The 19,145-nt window shown below is 44.0% G+C and overlaps 1 protein-coding gene across 4 annotated transcripts in view; it reads right to left on the bottom strand.

Annotated features, from left to right (window-relative positions):
- Positions 1–1,818: 1,818 nt before the first annotated feature.
- tdrd7b (tudor domain containing 7 b) overlaps positions 1,819–19,145 on the bottom strand; it is a 30,622-nt gene continuing 13,295 nt past the window's right edge. For 3 of the 4 annotated variants that reach the window (XM_079579579.1, XM_079579581.1, XM_079579582.1), the window contains 15 exons: positions 18,686–18,879; positions 16,883–17,188; positions 15,892–16,157; positions 14,749–14,929; positions 14,567–14,678; positions 14,299–14,501; positions 13,774–13,908; positions 12,450–12,533; positions 11,417–11,551; positions 10,302–10,412; positions 8,746–8,894; positions 6,852–7,048; positions 5,937–6,120; positions 4,366–4,526; positions 1,819–2,234 (listed from right to left, as the gene is read on the bottom strand). In XM_079579579.1, coding sequence (XP_079435705.1) covers positions 2,014–2,234; positions 4,366–4,526; positions 5,937–6,120; positions 6,852–7,048; positions 8,746–8,894; positions 10,302–10,412; positions 11,417–11,551; positions 12,450–12,533; positions 13,774–13,908; positions 14,299–14,501; positions 14,567–14,678; positions 14,749–14,929; positions 15,892–16,157; positions 16,883–17,188; positions 18,686–18,879 — 2,639 coding nt within the window. In that variant the 3' untranslated portion in view covers positions 1,819–2,013. Of the gene's footprint in view, positions 2,235–4,365; positions 4,585–5,936; positions 6,121–6,851; positions 7,049–8,745; positions 8,895–10,301; positions 10,413–11,416; positions 11,552–12,449; positions 12,534–13,773; positions 13,909–14,298; positions 14,502–14,566; positions 14,679–14,748; positions 14,930–15,891; positions 16,158–16,882; positions 17,189–18,685; positions 18,880–19,145 lie in introns of those variants that run through there. The other variant, XM_079579580.1, reaches the window with a different exon arrangement.

Genomic DNA, 19,145 nt, shown 5'->3' with positions numbered 1-19,145 from the left:
AGTCTTATGCTTCGGGTTTAAAGGTTATGTTTTCCCCTGTGGTGCAGCAGATAAAGTCATTTTTTCATTTCTTCAGTTGGTGAAACAAACATGACATTTTGCATAAATCTTCTCCATATGCAAATGAACAGCATCAAAAGATTTTTTATTCGGTTCCTGCGCTCAACATTATCTTTTACTCTCTTGATACCTGTAGTACCTCGACTTTTGCAGTTGTTTGAGCATAAAAGTCTGATTCAAGTTTCTGTAGTGACATAAATTATGAAACCAAACAGAGTTTCTGGGAAGTGATGTGATAGCAGGGGTCTCATGTCAAAACATCCATGAGGAGCGTATCGCCGGGCTCCGTTAACAACAGCTCCTAAATACAAATATGTTTTGATTGGGAAAATACTATTGAGGAAACCTTTTTTTCAATAAATAAGAAATAATGAGCCTGACAGGACTGGAGCCAGTGTTGCTTGTATCCTGATCTCTCATTATGGCAGTGCCCTCTGCTGAACACCTGAGGAATTCTTTCCTTTTATTTTTATTTAAGCTGCCCCCTAGTAGCTGGAGTGAGCATTCTGGTAATTTCTTTAAAAAAATCACAACTCACAACTCTGCAAAGGAATGGGCTCGAGGCTTCCTTTTTTTTTTACATTCTCAAGAATTTATGGACTCAATCATCCCGTAATTTGCCCAGGTCTGTTTTATGAGCTAACTGTTACCATGATCCTCTTTATTCAGCTGGAACCTCAGAGACCAGTCACCAGTCGCGTGGATGCATTAGTGAATTAAAGACGGTGACATAAAGAACGTGGGGCTGTAGACTTTGCCTATTATGTGATAAAAGTTCAATATAAAGAGTTCACTTCGTTGCACTGATGTTGTGTAAAATGTTGTACTTACAGCTCTGTGGAAATGTGGATGTGTGTATGTGAATAAATAAACACGGCTATTTTCCTAAAGAAAACCAAGTGACGGACCTTCATTGACACAAACACATTGACATTCAGATGCTTTTTTTTAAATTATTATTTTATTTAAAAAGAACATATTTTTGAAGTCACAGCTCAATCAAATGTTAAATAAAATAAAGTTAACAAGCTCCTTTAGTAGAATTTGTGTGGAGGAACTTTCACCACAGCAGCCTGGGGCACCGTCTCTTCTCACTGTAACAGAGAACATCATACCGGGGGCCCAAACTGTCACCGAGGGCCACTTAAGGGTTCAGGAAATCACTTCAGCAAAGCTGACCAAGAACTAAATCCTTTAGGGCCTGTTGTAAACACGTCAGAAGCCCACACAGTGAAGCAGTCGGGCCTGTAAACAAGGGTTCAGCATTTCTTTCTTTGATGCAGGCGCTCACAGACTTAAATATTATATAATCTATTATAGTATACACACTCTCGCTCAAACCACACCGCAAAGTCCTTCACTAGCTCTCATTTTATAACTTTGGATTCACATACTCACTGTACTGGCTCTAATGGAGCGTGTAAAACTCTTCAGTCCTTCAGTATCCTTCCATCTGTTTTCAGTGCCCTGCGTTAAAGCCTGTTTGGTTAGTGTGAGATGACATAATCCAGCATGGCTTGGTTTTGTTCGGAGTAAGGCCCTGTGGGGATGGACAGTGTGAGTGCGCCCTGGTTCCACTGTTTGCAGACCGAGGCATATATTCTTCCTTTGTACCACAAGAGAACCCAAGACGAAGTAGCAAAGCACATTATTGGTCCACAAAGCAGTTTAAAGTTGGAGAAACACATTAGTCTGTTGTATCCCATGGACACACTACATCAGGGCTGTCACACATTCTGAGATCTATGCACCGTGGAGGACCACAGGCGGTTGTTAATGCAGACAAACATTCAGCTGGATGCATTAGCAGAGGTTTTAACCATTAACCACAAGTTAGACTTGGAACCTTAAAGCAGCTCTGACTCACACTAAATTATTAGTGACCGCACTTGCAGTAAAAAGTACCATCTCTGACCATTTGAGCCAAAACTGCAAGAATTTGGCCCCCCTGTCCTACATCTCCTGAGTGATCTCCTCTGTGAACTCCGCCATGATGTCATGCACCCACACGTCCTTCTCGTCCTGGGACGTGTCCACCAAGAACACGGTGAGCCTGCGCTCCCAGGGCTCGGGGGCCTCCTGCAGGGCATCCAGCTGAGCCACCAGGGCCTTCCTCTCCACGTGGTTCCGGAACACGATGGAAGCCTCCTCGGACCACTGCCCCCGCTTCACCCCTGGGGCACAGACACAGGAGAACTTGAAATCTGTCAGATTGTATCCAGTCACATCTGCTGCTGCTGAAAAAGCCATTACAGCAGCAGCTTGATCATTTACCGTGTCTATCTTAGGCTAAAGGAATAGGAATAGGAACTTCAAAAAAACAAAAAGTCCTGTTGAGTCAGGCATTGATTGTATCAAAACCGTAAATGAGAATCAGTACATTAAAGCAGGGGTTCCCAACCGTTTTCCCTTGGAGCCCCCGTCCAGAAACTGTGGCGCACATATCAAAACGTAACTGCCAATGAACATTTGTTTCAAACAAATAAACTGAATTTGAAGTGCTTTCTGGACTTGTCCTTTCTCAGTCATATTTGATGATTTGTACCCTTTAATTTGCAGCAATAATAACACTTTGGGCCTGACCCTCTGTCCAGACAAAGCTCTCAACCCCCTGTAATCTCAGGCACGCCCCCGGTTGGGGACCACTGCAATAGGAAAGGACAGATTTGGTCACAAACGCTTCACATGGGATACTTTACATTCACTCCATACTCGGTGGTGGTAAGCTACCTTAATAGCCACAGCTGCCCTGGGCAGACTGACAGAAGCGAGGCTGCCAACATGCGCCATCAGTCTCTCTGGCCACCATCACTCACTTTGTCCCTCTTCCCTCAGGAAGAAGACTGAGGAGTATCAAAGCTTCTTTCCTGAGGCAGTGAGAATAGTAAACTAACCACATTAAATGTCTCTTCACGGCTTTCATGCTGTTGCCTGTTGCTCTTATTATCCTTATTATCCTTATTATTTTTAATTAGTATTTATATGCTTAGATTTTATAAATGGAATGACAAATAAACCTCAGAAGACACGGGGAACACAGAAACTCCACAGAAAGGCCTCGTCTGGCCGGGGGTTCTGAGTGCTAACCACTGCGCCACCCACGGGCATTGAACAGAGATGCACCGATCCAGCTTTTCTGCTTCCGATACGATACTGGGGTTTGAGTAGAAGAAGAAGAAGAAGATCTTTATTTATATAGCGCCTTTCACAGACATATAGTCACAAAGCGCTTTACATGAGACAATTGTACATTCACTCCACACTCGGTGGTGGTAAACTACGTTTGTAGCTTCAGTTTCCCCTGGGGGAGACTGTCAGAGGCGCTTTCGCGACTACACACGTCTGCGGACCCTCTGACCACCACCATACATTCACTCACACACATTCATCCTGGCCTATTGTGCATGTTTTTAGTGGTAGGGGAAACCGGAGTACCCGGAGGAAGCCTACGCAGACACGGGGAGAACATGTAAACTCCACACAGAAAGGCCCGTCCAGGTGGGAATCGAACCCGGACCTTCTAGCTGTGAAGCGAGAGCACTAACCGCTGCGCTACCGTGCCGCCCCTGGGTATCTGCCGAAACACTTGACCGCTCCAGCAGTGGTTACTTTATTTTATTTGGGTACTGGGTATGGTATTTCTATTATAGTTTCTGACCGAAATGCGTACCTTGCGTTGTCAGCATATAGGAAAAACCGGCTCTGCGGCCGATTGACTGGTCGATGGCGATGGCAAGAACGCTGTCGGGTGTTTTCGTGTCAAATGTTCGTTCATAGCCGTTGTGCTGTAGCCTGGCTAACGCCAGACTAAAATCACAAGTGATACTGCAGTTGGAAATGATTGGAGCGCACACAGCAGTCTGCGTTAGCTAGGTTAGCTGTGCTGCTGTGATTTACCATTTCCGCTCGACACAGTGTGCATACAACAACATTATTAGGCCGTTTCTGGAAATACTCCCACACTTTTGACGACTTTTGCCGTGCTTTTTCCCCTCACTCACCGCGTCTGCATTACGCGCAGCCATGCTGGAAGTGAAATGTAAACAAGCGACGCGTCGACGCACAAAAAACGGCGTTGACGTATTTACGTAATCGAGCCTTACCATATTCACCTATATTTAGTTGGTGAAAGTTGTGCTTTTATTATGGTGAGAGCCACAACAGACATCGATCCAATATCCGATACCAGAATCGGATCTACCAGTATTGGATCAGTGCATCCCTAATTGAGCAGGTAGTGTGCAGACTCCAGTCTGATGATTCTGCACCTGAGTGTGTGTGTGTGTTTGTGTGGAAGATCCTGACCTGCCAGCTGCGCAGTGAGGGCCTGGAAGGGCAGCCGTGTGAAGTCCGGTGCCAGGGACCTCAGCTGTGTGCTGCTCACCACCTCGTGCTTCCCATAGTCCAGCTCATACACAGACACCAGGCCGTTAGACAGGACGCCTTTAACTAACACCCGATACCAACTGAAACACAGACACCAGGCCGTTAGACAGGACGCCTTTAACTAACACCCGATACCAACTGAAACACAGACACCAGGCCGTTAGACAGGACTAGACCAGGGTACCGTGCATAGATATAGTATACAAGAGATCGATGATTATCTATTCAGCCGCATTCATAGCAATGATCCCGAGTGGTCTGTGAAACATGGCTGCTCAATCTCCTCCTATGAAGTTCCTTAAAAGGGTTAGAAGGTGGGACGCCCAGCCCTCGCGGACTGGCCTGTCAATCATAGACCACAAAAACCAGCGTGGCTAAAAATATATATATATATCCCTACCCCAGCAGTGTCACATGGGTCACAGCGATTATTAGAAAAAATAAAACCCTTTGGAGCCAGGCTTTTAAGTAGTTGAAATGAGGTCCAAAGCTACATTAGAATCCCGTTCCCAAAGTGTCTTTTGGAGCCGCCCCTGGCCACCAGGGGGTGGTATTACAGCAATGTTAGCTCCTTGCAATGAGGACTAAAGAGAAGGGCTTTCCTCACCAATGTGCAGATACTGATACCTGAAGGATAGTTTTTACGATACCTATGCAAATATATTAGTCATCTAGGAGCAGAAAACAGAACAATAATGTTTGGAAGGTCTGCACATTTACCATATCGGGTTCATCTCTAATGTCAAGAATTGGGGAATAAATAATAATAATAATAATAATAATTTGGGGAAAATTTTGGAAAATTGGGAGAAATTGTGGCAAAAATAAGGAAAACATTTTTCGGGGGTAAAATGGGGCAAATATTGGGCAAACAATTGAACACTTTGAGAAAAAATAGGGGGAAAAAAACAAAAATTGGGCCAAAGTGGGGATTTTTTTTTTTTTAAATAAAAAATAAATAAAAGAACCAATGTTTGATCTTAACATATGCCAACAGTCAGCATGTCGGCTAGTCCAGGAGACTTTTCCAAGTCCGATAGCTTGCTTAAAGAATTTTCCCTATAGCCGTTAGCATTAGCCACCAAACACTGCAAATTATGAACGAGTCAGATGTTCTCAGCTGTTGTCAACTCATCGACCACATTTAGGTCAAAGCCTTGTTAGAAATCATTAATGAATGTACAGACCTTTGGAGATTTTACTTTAGATCCAAATTAGCGTCTAAAAGGGTCCTCTGAGCTAAATGCTAACTCTTTTTGTGGGGTCAGATACACACCACTGGCCACAAAGCATCGTCTTAAAGAAACCACAGAAATTATATAAATACTATGAAATTTGGAATTGTGCAGCTACCCTGGGCCTAAGTAAGAGATTGAATGAGGGAAAGCAATGGTAGATGCCGAGGCGCTGAGTAGAGCAGAGAGGAACTGAGTAGCAGATATGCTCAGTGTGCCAGTATTAGCAGAAGACATTGAATGATCTGACTGTACTTGTTGTCCACTTTGGCAGCGTACACCTGCCCCTTGGTGACGCTGAGCTGCTGCTCCTCAGTCTTGCTGTAGAAGAGGATCATCTCCCCCATCAGCACCACCAGTTTGTACATGTCCCTCCAGGGCTGCAGCACGAAGTATCCGGGGTGACAGGCCACCGACACGTACACGTCCAGGTTGTGCCCTGGCCAAAGACAGTCAAAGCAGAGGAGAACCACAGCTTCATTCATTTAGCTACATGATGTCACTGAAGTATTGCAGTATGGAGTGTCCAATACGATACATACAGCAAACACGTATAACAGTATATTGAAAAGTTATCTGATCTTCAACCGTAAACCAAATGAGTAAAAGCATCATGCTTGGAATCCTGAATATTCAGCCTGTCTCCAAAAATGATTCTACATCTGATAATGTTCTTAAGGGTCACAGGAAGGGACATACAGGAAGGAGTAATTATGGCGGGATCCCCATTTACTAAGTCACTTGGTCAGGCCCCCGAGACAGTTCATTCTCAGGGGCATGAGATATACAGTAGCTTCTGCATAGGCACAATCTATTGGACCTGACCAGTGTCAGAAGTGTCCAGGCCAAGCAGCATTACTTAGAAGAGTCATGCTCTTTCCAGTGGTGGAAAGTAACAAAGTCAAAAGTACAAGTAAATAGTACTTTTACTTTATTGAGTTAATGTTATGATGAATACTTTTACTTCACTACATTTTAGAGCCTGTATCTGTACTTTCTACTCCACTAAAACGATATTAGGTGTAACCAGGTAATATCTAAACTGAACACTGCTGAATGGACTTGAATATGAATGAATTAATGAATTCATCGTGTGGTAGAAACAGACACAGCCAGAGAAATGTTCAAATACGTATTACCCAGACTCCCCTTGGGAGCTTTGTGTATTACCTGAAGGAGGCAGCTCTATCAGGGGGGGCAGCTGTGGCAGCGCCCCTGGTGTTTCCACTGGCGAGGGGGCCTCTTTGGGAGCAGATGGTCTTCTGAGGTGGGCCTGGCCCGGAGCAGACACGGGGGCTGCTGCACTCCCGTTAGTGGAGTTTGGGGGGCCGGGGCGCGCTGGTGCTGAGCTGGACTTCTTGGTTTGGCTGTGGATGAGTAGGCCACCCCAGACTTTTAGGATTTGAAAATGTATAAAATCAGATACCCTGAGCTTTAACTCAAACCTTTGTATTTTTCAAAAGTTGAAGTGGTTTACATATTTCAGCTAAAGCTTGATATTATTACACACGATATGTTGCCTCGTAAAGGTTTTCAGTGTGAATGACTGAAGAGCTAATCTGTTCTGGTGATTATTTCTACATATCGAGACCGCCTTAGCTCCAACTGCATTTACTCCAAAGTTAGTTAAGTCTGTGTTCACATGCGCTCGCACAAAACATCGCAACATCAGCCATGTAACAATGATCAGCTGTTCAACAAACTTATTTTATTATTATTATTTACTTAGCCTACAGGCACACTTCCCCGATGTTACACTCCTCTCCCTCGTGGTTAAATACAGTGAGGGTGATATATACGCGTGTCGGTGTCGGCACATTGACAGGTAAATTAAATGAAAATGAAAAGAAATAAAATGATAAATAAAATATACCTTACAAATCAACTTGTCTTCTTAAAGTAGTTAAAGCAGTTTGCCTTCCACAAAATCTCCTTTGTGGTGAAAGGTGGAAAACCCTTGTCTGTCTATTTCCCTCCTCTTTCAACAGTTTTTCCTCCTTGGCTTAATTTTGACTTCACTTTCATCTGAGGAATACTTTGTCGCTGTGCAGCTGACACCTTATTTAACGGGCTAGCAGGGGCCGGAGTCCAGGGGCCGGAGCCCAGGGGCCGGAGTCCAGGGGCCGGAGCCCAGGGGCCGGAGCCCAGGGGCCGGAGCCCAGGGGCCGGAGCCCAGGGGCCGGAGCCCAATCACTTCACTTTGCGGCATGACTGAGCGTATGCAATGATTGCGCTGCGCTCCTGTGTGTGTACCAGGAGTAGGCCCGCCCCACCTGGGCCAGAGGGATTCATGTAGGAGTAGCAGGGTTAGGGTTTTTGTGGGATTTAGGGTGCAGGTTATAGGTAAGAGTTAGGGTTTGCGCTGAGGGGGGGTGGGGCCTACAATTCTGTTTAAGCCCCGGGGCCTATGGGTACATTAAGGTGGGCCTGGTAGCGCTGAGAAGGATCACCCAGAGAACAAAAAAGTATATTTTGTAAAATGTTTTTGTAATTATGAATAAATCGATGCATTGGTTTTAGGTAACGTATTTGATTTGAACATATTGGCCTCAGATCTAGGGGACACATACAGTCAGGATTATGAAATATCTATACATAAATGCCAGTTATACAGTATTAGCACTAACTCACATATAAACTCTCCTGTGTACACTATATTTTGTCTCTACAATATAATTGACTGCTTCGAGCCAAATTTATTGATTAATGTGTGACTTCTGTGAATTAACTTTGTAACCAATTGATACAAAAAAATAATAATTTTGTCCTCATCTTGCAGATGCTAAAACTACAAATTCTTTTGTTCTCATCTTAGAGATGGTAAAACTGCTGTATGCTTGGCGCTTTAAGTTGCAATGAAGTTGTAATAGGTTTGTAATAGGGTTGTAATAGTTTCACTTCAGCCAAAACCCTTTTCAGTCATTGTTTCAGTGTTTTCATGTTTTGTAATCGTGTCTGTGTGAAGATACTGACTGAAAATAAACTAAACTAAATGTTTTAGACCCTACCTGACCTGACCTACTGTTGGATATGAATAAAGAAATAAGATGAGTAAACGGCAGACCTGAGGCTGGTCAGGAACACGTCTGGGTGCCGTTTAAAGAGCTGAGACTGCGCCATCTGGTGGTTGAGGCTGCGCGTGGCGTCGTGGAAGTTCTTGTCCGTGAACAGGTGGACATGGACACAGCCCTTGGTTTCATCCACTTTGGCAACCTGAAGCAGTTGGATATTCATGTTTTCAAAGAGCAAGATTCAGTTCACAGAGCACATTTTAAACCTGCCCAGAAGACAGAAATGTGAACTGCTAAACTGGTTTGCGGAGTCAAGCTATAAGGTTAGCAGCGTTAGACACGTAAGGATTAAACAACGAGGAGCCGTGCATTAGACGGTTATAATGCACTCCGCTGCGCGTCGTGGTGTTCTTGACTCCGCGTCGTGCATTATAACTGACTAATGCGGCTCCTCGTTGTTTAATCCACTTATACCAGGGTCCCACAAACGTAACATTTATAATAAAGGTTTTTTTCATTTACTAAACTCACTAAATATGCCAGACTACGGGACTATTTTGTGTGGGTTATTAGCCGGTCATTGAAGGCTTGTCTCAGAGCGAGTCATTCTCCGCAGCTATTACGAGGATCTCAGTCAGGCTCAACGACACAACATCAGCACAGAATCACAACACAACAGGACTAACCCGGAAACACTTTTCCCTGGAAGTAAACACCGATATGCGGCACTCGTGGGCAGGAGTTATTTACCTTTTACAACGTTTAACCTGAAGCTAGCTAGCTAGCTCAACCAGCTCAACTGTTTATGGAAACAGCTGCGGTGGAGTGGCTCACACCTGGGCCCCACGAACTGAAACTTTTATGTTTGACTTTACTAATCCAGACAAATATGCTTAAATGCAGGATCATTTCATGTACGCCTGAAAATTATAAATAGTACCTTAACCGTTTTCAATAGAAATGTAAAGCTCATATGTTATTAACAGTAGCTAACCTAGCTGCTCACTCTCCTCTACTTCCCATTTATCAAACGTTTTGTTTTGGCCAAAAACGTGATTCAGCTGTGTCATACGTTGCTATGGCTATGCCCTCCACAGCGGAGTGATATCCCAGTGATTTAACTACCGGACTACGTGTGCGGTTATACGAAAATAATGCACGCTTGTTAGCCCCCACCAGCCAATCAGAAACAAGTATTCACCCAGACCATGGTATAAAGTAAGTAAAGGTAGGCGATATATCTTCTACAAGATCATATTAAAATTGATATTTGGAAGATACAAATGTACAATATCGAGTTTATCTCCAATGTTAGGAAATTGAGGGAAAATTGGATACAAAAGGAGGAAAACGGGGGAGACAATTGAGGGGAAACTAGGGAAAAAGTGTGTGGGGGATTTGAAAATAAAATGATGAAAAACATGACAATTATCTTTGAGTGACAAAGCAATGTAAATGTAGATTTTAACATACTGTTTCTGCTCCCCCAAAATATTGAGATATTACTTTTTGCCCTCACTGTAAGACTCACTGGAGACATGAGGAGAGTTCACAGCATGTAATATACTGCCTTCACAGATGGCTACAGTGAGTGTCTTCGGCTCAGTACCTTGATGCTACAGTCGGTGAGGTGCAGCGCTCTCTCCCGGAGCCAGTGTACGGCCTCAGGGGTCCAGGAGCCCACGCTGACGGAGAGATCGGACAGACAGCACTTGACCACCTGAACACACAGTCATAGCAGCAGTTACTTAGTAACTGTGTGCTCACTGCCTTTGACTTGTTCTATGTGAACGCCATGATTTGAACACAATAAGAAATCTGTAGCAAGACGATACACAACACACTTAAAAGACTCAAAAGGTTTCAGGTAAAGTATTAAAGTGATAGTCGGCTGTGTCTGGGTGTCCACCATCGTCCCTAACCCCTCATTCACTCTATCGGCCCGCACTATATAGTAGATATAGTGCACTGATTCTGTTGGCGATTCAGATATGTTGCACACCGCACATGCAGAAAGGAGTGACCCCGTGTCCAAAACACCTGCAGAATGAGAATGACTACAGCTAAACTACAAATCGCTGCCCATTATTCATAGTATATTACTATTTAAGTACATATTCAAGTAAACGCTCCTCCTGATTGGACCTGGCAGGTCGGTTCACAGGAAAGCTCTCATTGGTCAAAGTGATAGCCCGAGGATTCTGATTAGTTGTTGAAATCAGCATATTACTCAGACACAGAAGCTCAACTATACGCAATCTATTATATTTGTAAAACATTTAAACTTACAGACTATCACTTTAGGTAGATCAGTGCAGCAGCAGCAGCGTTTCCTTCATGTCTGCTGGCGATCATCATGTGAACATTTGTACAATTATTGGAAGTTAGACTGTTCTTCATGATCAGTGCAATATACTTTTATGGGTTCATGACCCTCTAAGACGCTTCAAGCATTATTATTTTACCTTTATTTAACCAGGCCCACTGACATCAAGAATCTATTTTTCTGTCATGGCAGTTTGTTTCAGACAAACTGCCTGAAAAATCAGACAACATGGTGCTTGTTAACAGTATTTCTTCATGTGGGCTAAACTGAAGCGGAGTGAGAGAGTTCTGTGTATTTTATAATGTCTCAGACCAGAATCAGTTAGGCAACTGGTTATTTCAAATGTGCGACATCACGATGGCCCCCTCGGAGGGCCCTGCAGACAGAGGAGATGGTACCTGAGCTGGGATGGTCAGCAGGTCTCGTAGGAAGGCCTGGGGGATCTCTCTGAGCTCAAACACCTCCACAGACGCCTGCGCTCCCAGGTCGATAAAGAGGATGTCCAAGACGCGGGAGCCGTGCAGGTTGGTGATCTGCAAACAGACACTGCAGTCATAACTCAGAGCATAAGGGACTGCACAGGCAACAACAGATTCTCCCTAAAACCATCCGTTTATTGTTCAAAGCCCGGCAAAGCTGCAGGGATTGTAGTTTTGGTGCTGCTGATATCAGTTTCTCAAGTATGTGTGGAAGGGCTGCACGATTTTGAAACCCTAATTGTGACTTTCCGCACAGATATTGTGATTCGAGCCACAGCTAATTTCTGAGTGAAATAAACCGAGCGTCATCTCCTCCATTCTGTGTGGACAGCAGCTACAGTGGACAGGTGCTGCTCTGTCCACTTTTCACCGGTGAGCAGAGAGCAGAAGATACGCACAGATCTGTTTTACAGATGATCCAATTACTTAAAAACAACTCCCACTTGAGTTCTTTTCATGGTCACCAAATCCTCTATTGCGGCAAAGTGAAAAGAAAAGTGTGAGTTTAATGAATCTGGTTTATTTTTCTCATCTTAAGGACAGTCATGGCCCTTCATGCAGATTGGTGTGTGTGTATTTATACAGCTAACTCTGCAAAATGGCAAATTGTGAAAGGAGTTTGTCTGCGTGTGTTTGAGAGAGGAAGGGTTTGTGATGTGATGTAGTGTTTGTGTGACAATAACAAAACCTGTTGTGAGGTTAGTTACTGCAGGCTGTAAATGACGTGTGCGGGTTTGCAACGTTCACACTGAACTGGTAGATCTCAGGAGGTTGGCTATTTCAAAAGTAGATCTTGGGTCAAAAAAGGATGGGCACCCCTGTCATAGGTTAATATATATGACATGGATTAATACATATGAAACTGTTTAACTTAGTTTGGCCCTGCTTTGTCCAGACAGTCTCTCAGTGTTTTTTTTCTTCCCAGTCCGAAAAAGTGTGGATAGTTTCTTACCTCAACCCGGGCCCACTTGCCTTTGTAGCGGGCCAGACATCCTTTCCCGCAGAAGGGCAGAGACACCAGGCATTCGGAGGTCACCTGAGAAACAGTTCAAATTACTCGGGTATAACAACTTGTGAAGGTTTTGCTCTATGCTTCTCCTCATTTTTAATGGAATACTAATACTATACTATGTGTATGTGCATTTTCCAAACAGATACTTTATAAAATGTGCCTCCCATTCCCTTTAGAGAAGCTAACATCCTTATGGCTTACTATAAAAAGCTTGCTTAATGAAATCAGAGGTCCAATTTGTTCTGTTATGTCCCCACATGAAAATCAGACCTGTCGTTGTGTTATTAAGTAGTCCTGTCAATTCAGACACTCTATCTTCATTTCCGAGAGATCAAACCTCTAAAACTTACCTATTGACATCACAAGGTGGTGCTTTTCAGAGCTTTTAAAGTCCAGACAGTTTAATCAGGACAACAGCCTGATTACTTTACATCAGACACCAAACTCTCCACTAAACATAATAAAAGCATTTTTCAATATCTAATTTCTGGCCTGTTGAGATTTATTGAATTATGGACCCAAACAAACAAGGCAAATTTGGATTTTTGTTACAGCATTTTTCCAAGTGGGAAGTCAGTAATTTACCAGTTACCAACTGTTTTATTGAAAAAGTAAAAAGCAAGATCCAAAAAGAAATATTTCTATCTAATATATCAACAAAACAAAACCATGAAATTACACCTGACTTATTATCAAAATTATTAAAAATTAAAGTGTATTATCCTCATATCTATGCTGGTCATCTACAGCAAAAGTTTTGAATCTATGTCTCTAACTTTATTTTTTTCCTAATCATGCCTTAAAAATGAACAGAGTTGGTTAGTTAGTTGTAAAAACCTATCTCAGCTGTGACCAGGCTCACATTCTGTGTTGCTCAGTTGAGTCAAAGTCAGAAGCAGCAGTTCCATGACTCCAGTCACAGATGAAGAGCCCCATCTGTGTCTAATCCTGGATTATCTGCCTAATCTCCTCCTGTCCACTACCTGCCCTGAGGAACGACACACTGCTTCATACTCAGGGGTTTCCCCTGAGAGCTACTGGTAATTTGAGGATTCTTGAGTAACAGTGAGAGTACATACTGTAGCCAAGATGGTATTTCAACACAAAGAAAGGAAATGTACAAAGGTTTACAATTAAAACTTGACTACTATATGTTGGTGTGGTGCACAAAAAGGAAATGCAAATGTGGTGTGATGTGTGTGAGTCGGTACACCAGGACCATAATCACATCACTGTCACCAAAGACAGAGCGGCAGGTGGTCACCTGTGATTGGAAGTGCGTTTCGATGCTGTCCAGGATGTTTTTAAGTTTGAGGAGACCTCTGGAGGGCAGCTGACAGTACAGGCTCCCATCAGAGGACACACTGGTCACTGTCGCACCCATGTACACACTGTTCACCTGCAGGACAAAGGGTCAGAGAAATGACCGTAGCCACCATTGAGGTCACAGCTTTTCACTTTTTCAGCAGACAGCAGATATGAGAAAAATGTGAGGGCAGCAGAGCGCAAATAAGACACACACTCACTGAAAGATGGTGTACCTCACTATTTCTAAAATCCTGGCAAGGGTCAAAGAGAGAGTAAGAGAGAGGGTCAGAGTGAAGGTCAGAGGGGGTCAGAGACGGTCAGAGAGAGAGAGTCAGAGGGGGTCAGAGAAAGGGTCAGAGTGAAGGTCAGAGGGGGTCAGAGACGGTCAGAGAGAGAGAGAGAGAGAGTCAGAGGGGGTCAGAGAGAGGGTCAGAGTGAAGGTCAGAGGGTCAGAGGCTCAGTGTTTCATGGTGTAGGTCACCTGTAGAGGGCTGGCCAGGCTGCGGTCCTGCATTGCTCTGACACAGGCTGTGTTGATGTTGACGTCATCGTCCTGAGACGTGTCATACAGTACCACCAGGGGGCGCTCTCCTCTCTCTAAGATCTCAGCCAACAGGATCTTTCCACTGGCCATGCGCTCAAAGGTCTTCAGCACGGCCGGCTCCTGACAGAACGGCTCCAGACCTGCATCATCACACTGTGAGAGGGGCCTTCACGCACGTGGATGTGACCGTGTAAGCTACACAAACCTGCCAGTTTACACTTGGTGGCTTGGAAAGGCAATCTGAAAAACCTCTCATTCAGATCATAAACTTTGGTTTTACTGATAACTTCAGAGTAGCCGTAGTCCACATAGTAGACCTGAAACAAAAGAGAAAAGTCTGTATTACTGATAATTTCACAGGTCTTCAGTTGTTGATGAAACACTCACCTTGACGTTCTCCTGCAGCAGTTGGCAGACCTGTGCCCTCAGGACCTCCTCCTCCACGGCCCTCACAGCTACCAGCTGGTCCAGCAGTGGAGACATAGTGCTGCTCTGGTCTGGACCATAGAACCTCCTCATCTCATCCTCCATCCGGTCCTGAGCCTGGTTGTAGCCCTCACCTATGTACCTGTGGGACAGGGCGGGGCAGCTCTTTATTACACACTCCTGTTGATGTCAGTGTTCATTTTGACACATACTTTAATTCAGTTTTAGTCTTAGGGCCTGATCTTGTGTTTTAAAACGCAGACTATAGCGTAATATTTTGCACTGAGTAGGAATGCACTTTGTGATCTTGCAGCTCCAGACTAAACGCATTTAAGTGGGAAGTACGTGGGGTGGAGAAGCACTTTTTCATCCAACCAGACTCTGCGGCCGGGAAGGGGCGACGGGTTGTGTGCATTTGTTTCGTGTTTATGGCCAAGCGAAGGCAGATCTCTTTCTCTCAAGACACGAACATTGTTTAGCTCATGATCAGGTCAATAATAAATCTAAGATTGATTTAGTCAACATAGGGCTGCTCGATTATAGAAAAAATAATAATCACGATTATTTGTTGCCTTTAAAAAAATCTTCATTCTATTTATTTATTAATCTAAATATCCAAAAACCCGAATTATATTAAATATGCTCACGCTTCTGAACTAATCCTCTACTGAGATCTCCGTCACTGAGATCTCTTGGGCAGCCCTCACACCTGCCCAAGCAAACGAAGCACGCGGCCTGATGACATCATCACACAACGCTGTTTGTTTATGTCGGACCAAAGCATGTGCCCTAAGCACGTGAAATACGAAGGGAACAAGAACAATCATCACAGCAGAATGAAATCATATGAGTTTGCTTTGAGCTCCATTGATCTGCTCCTGAAGAAGAGTTTTAGACTCTCCTGCAACAACCAGCCCTGAGCAAAGGTTATGGAGGCTTCTAAACTTCTGTTGTCCTTTCAGCAAAAGGTGAGCACTTATCAGTGGAGTTACCTCAAGAGCTGAATAAAAAAAAATATTCTAAAGATCTGTGACGATCACTTCTTGTGATAAAGAAATTGTGTCACCTAATATCATGCAAACAGTTTGGCCCCAGTTTTTTTACCTGAGCACGACAGCGTTGGTGTCAGTGGCAGGGGCCTCAGCCACCAGCACCGAGAGATGCTCCTCTGTGGGGGGGTGGAGTGCAGGGATGTCCAGTCTCCTGCCTCCCTCCTTCACCTCACCCTCACAGCTCTCCCTGCCCCCTCTGCTGCTACTGCTGCGTCTGTACAGGATGGCCCGCTTCGGGTTGTTCGACATGGGGTAGTCGATGGTGCAGATGTGAGACAACAGGTGGAGGTTCTCCAGCACATGTTCAGGAAATTTGGACTGTAACAAGAACAGAGTTTTATTCTCATTTCTCCATTGTGAGATCAATAAAGTTTTATCTCATCTTATCTAAGCAAGATTTCAGTCATAACGTGACCGTTTCCTCAGTTATTTGTACAAACCAATCCCATACCGATACTTAGTGTAGCTGCCACTCTAAATAAAGGCCTCAAAGAGATAACATCAAACTTTTTTATTGATCCAAACGCAGATTCAAATGTGTAACACGTCACTAAAGGGAATGAGCTTTAAAACTTCCTTCGCCATCTAAATAGTTTAATGCTGCTTTTATTACTGTAAATGTACTTAGTACTCGTGTCGCCATGTTGGATGGTCCATAAGTTTCTATGATTGACTCATCAACCTGTCAATCACACCTTCAGATCTCATGGAGATGATGCCACTACAAGACTGCACGTATTGGAAAAACATGTGGTGTCACTGGCCAGGCTAAATGTGTGCACCAACAGTACCACTGCAGCTACAATGACATCCCTAAATTCAAAAGTCATGGAGAAGTGCAATTGAAAATGTTGCTTTGTTACCAGCACATTTATTGTTGTCATTTCTTTTTCATTTCTTTCTTTTATTCAAAAAACTACATTTGTTGCTCTTGCATTTGGTTTGACTTACATGAGAATCAAGCAAACAATTCTAAACTAGAAGAGGCACAAGGTAATACTGTGCAAGTTGGCAGGTATAAGTAAAAGTAGACTTTTACACACTTTATACGTGTCCTGGTAGAGTTTGGGCAGCGCGTGGGCCCACAGTCCGTTGGGGTACTTCAGCAGGAGCTCTTCCAGTTTGACCTGGAGCTCTGGGCTTAGGGCGGCGGGAGAGGAGGAGGAGGGGCTGGAGGAGGAGGAGGGGCTGGGGGAGGAGGCAGGGCTGGGGGAGGAGGCAGGGCTCTGCTGCTGTGGGGCAGGGCTGCTCTGTCGGGGGCTCGGGCTGTCGGAGTCAGGGCTGGTGCTCTGCTCCTCGGCTGGGTACAGGAGCAGCTCTGACGGGCTGCTGGATGACGTCCTCTCCACCTGCAACAGAACACATTGTTAAAGTATCCTGCAGGGATACAAACATCAACTCTATTACATAATGTGCAATGCTTCACAGTCGCCATCAGTTAAATTGATCTTTGATTTGCCTCATATCTGGGGATAGACAGGACTATTGTTTATGAAATGAAAGAAGTCCATAAGATATGCCCTGGTGATTGTTTCTCTCTACCAGCCACAGTCCAGGATGTAGTCCAGACTAGAGTCCAGTCAGCAGACGGCGCACGTCCAGACACAGTGATTTCCAAACTGCGGCACGTGTACTACTGGTGGTGCTTCACTTTATTCATTTTAATTGGTGATCATTTCATTGCTGATTTACAATGCATTTAAATGTTGAGGTTTTCTGGTTTAGACCCATCTTAACCCCCACCTGAACCAAGTGCATTTTTTCCAGTTTGGCTTGACTCAAATCTAAAATCTTCTTGAAAAAAGCAACAAAAGAGTGATGAAAATATGCCGGAAAAGCAACAATAACAAAATTAAAAACTGACAAAAAGAAGGTACAAAAAAGTAACAAAAAAACCCCAACAAAGCAGAACAGGAAAAAAAAAGATGAGGCATTACACTGTTGCTCTTCAGTCAGTCAGTTTTAGTTTTGGGTAAAGCTGAACTGGAGACAATGCGCTTGGTTAAGAGGTTAATTGTCCCTGTCATTGTCCAATCACACCTCATAACAACCATCGCTACCAGACATTCTCCATATCTCCTCCCATTGAAGCTAATGGTGCGGGGCTCGTTCAAAGCTGATAAACAAGCTAAATAAATACCGCACGCTAACTAGAGCCAAGCTAATACACGTAGTTGCTGTTATTGTTGTTATTGTCACTGCACTGATAGCACACGGGACATTGCAGCTTAAATAATATTATGTCTATGCTGGAGAATAATGACCTTTACATTACCTCGCTGAATAAGTGCCACAACCGTGGGGGAGACAGAGCCACTGCAGCCCAGACCGGACATATTTGATCAGTACTAGATGAACATAAGAAGAGAACCGCACCTGGTGGTGCAAGAGCATGAGTAGTCCACGTGACTGTGGCGGTTCCGCTGGTGCTTTAGACGCAATAGTGAAATGTCCTCTTTGTTGCATATTTTAAATATATTCTTCCACTGCACTCTGCAAGCTATTTTGTCTCAATCTGTCATATATCGCACTGGAATTGCACCAAAAAAAAGAGTCACTAATATGAACTTCTCTCCCGTTAAGATACATGATTTTTGTGAAAGGTCAATTCAGGTCCATTTTACTTTTAGTTGCATTTGATCCATATGTCAACCAGTGTTTTTGATCAACCTGTGATGAGCACTGGGCTGCAGTTGCCTTATTTTATCATGGTCAGGAGTGCCTTGCTGGATTAATTATTAGATTACTTGATGTGGGAGACCAAAGTCCAAGGAAACACACCCAGACACAAGGGGATGTGAACTCTAAAACACAACATAAATGACAAAGATCCATTTAGAACTCACGGTGCAGATGTGTGTCCAGGTGTTCAGCTGTCGTAGCGCTGTAGGGGGCAGCTCCTCTTTGTACAGCTCCCTGTAGATCTGGGGGAGCTTGGACACCCAGAAGCCGTTACTGTACTTGGCCAGGATCTCCCTGAGCCGGCCCTGTACCTGCTGAGAGCTGTAGGGCTGCCTTCTGTCTGCTGCGTTCACAGGGGCTGGGAGAAAGAGACATCCTCAAGTACAGAGAAAACATTACTGTACCCCTGCACCAGTTCCATGTTAAAAGAATCACTATATATACATATAGATGAAAAAGAAAAATTCACAGCAGATTTTCCAGTAGAAGCGAAAAACTGACACTTGTATCTAGCGCTAGCATATGTACCATGAAGCTAACGTTAGCATCATGGTTAGCATGCTCCATTATTGAAATAATTGCTGTAATAATGGCTGTTGAACCACTTTGCCACTCTCTATGTCT

The sequence above is a fragment of the Gobius niger genome (genome assembly GCF_951799975.1).
Source record: "Gobius niger genome assembly, chromosome: 21".
Lineage (NCBI taxonomy): Eukaryota > Metazoa > Chordata > Actinopteri > Gobiiformes > Gobiidae > Gobius > Gobius niger.
Note: the sequence above shows the minus strand (reverse complement) of the source record. Positions and strands in the feature narration are given on the sequence as shown.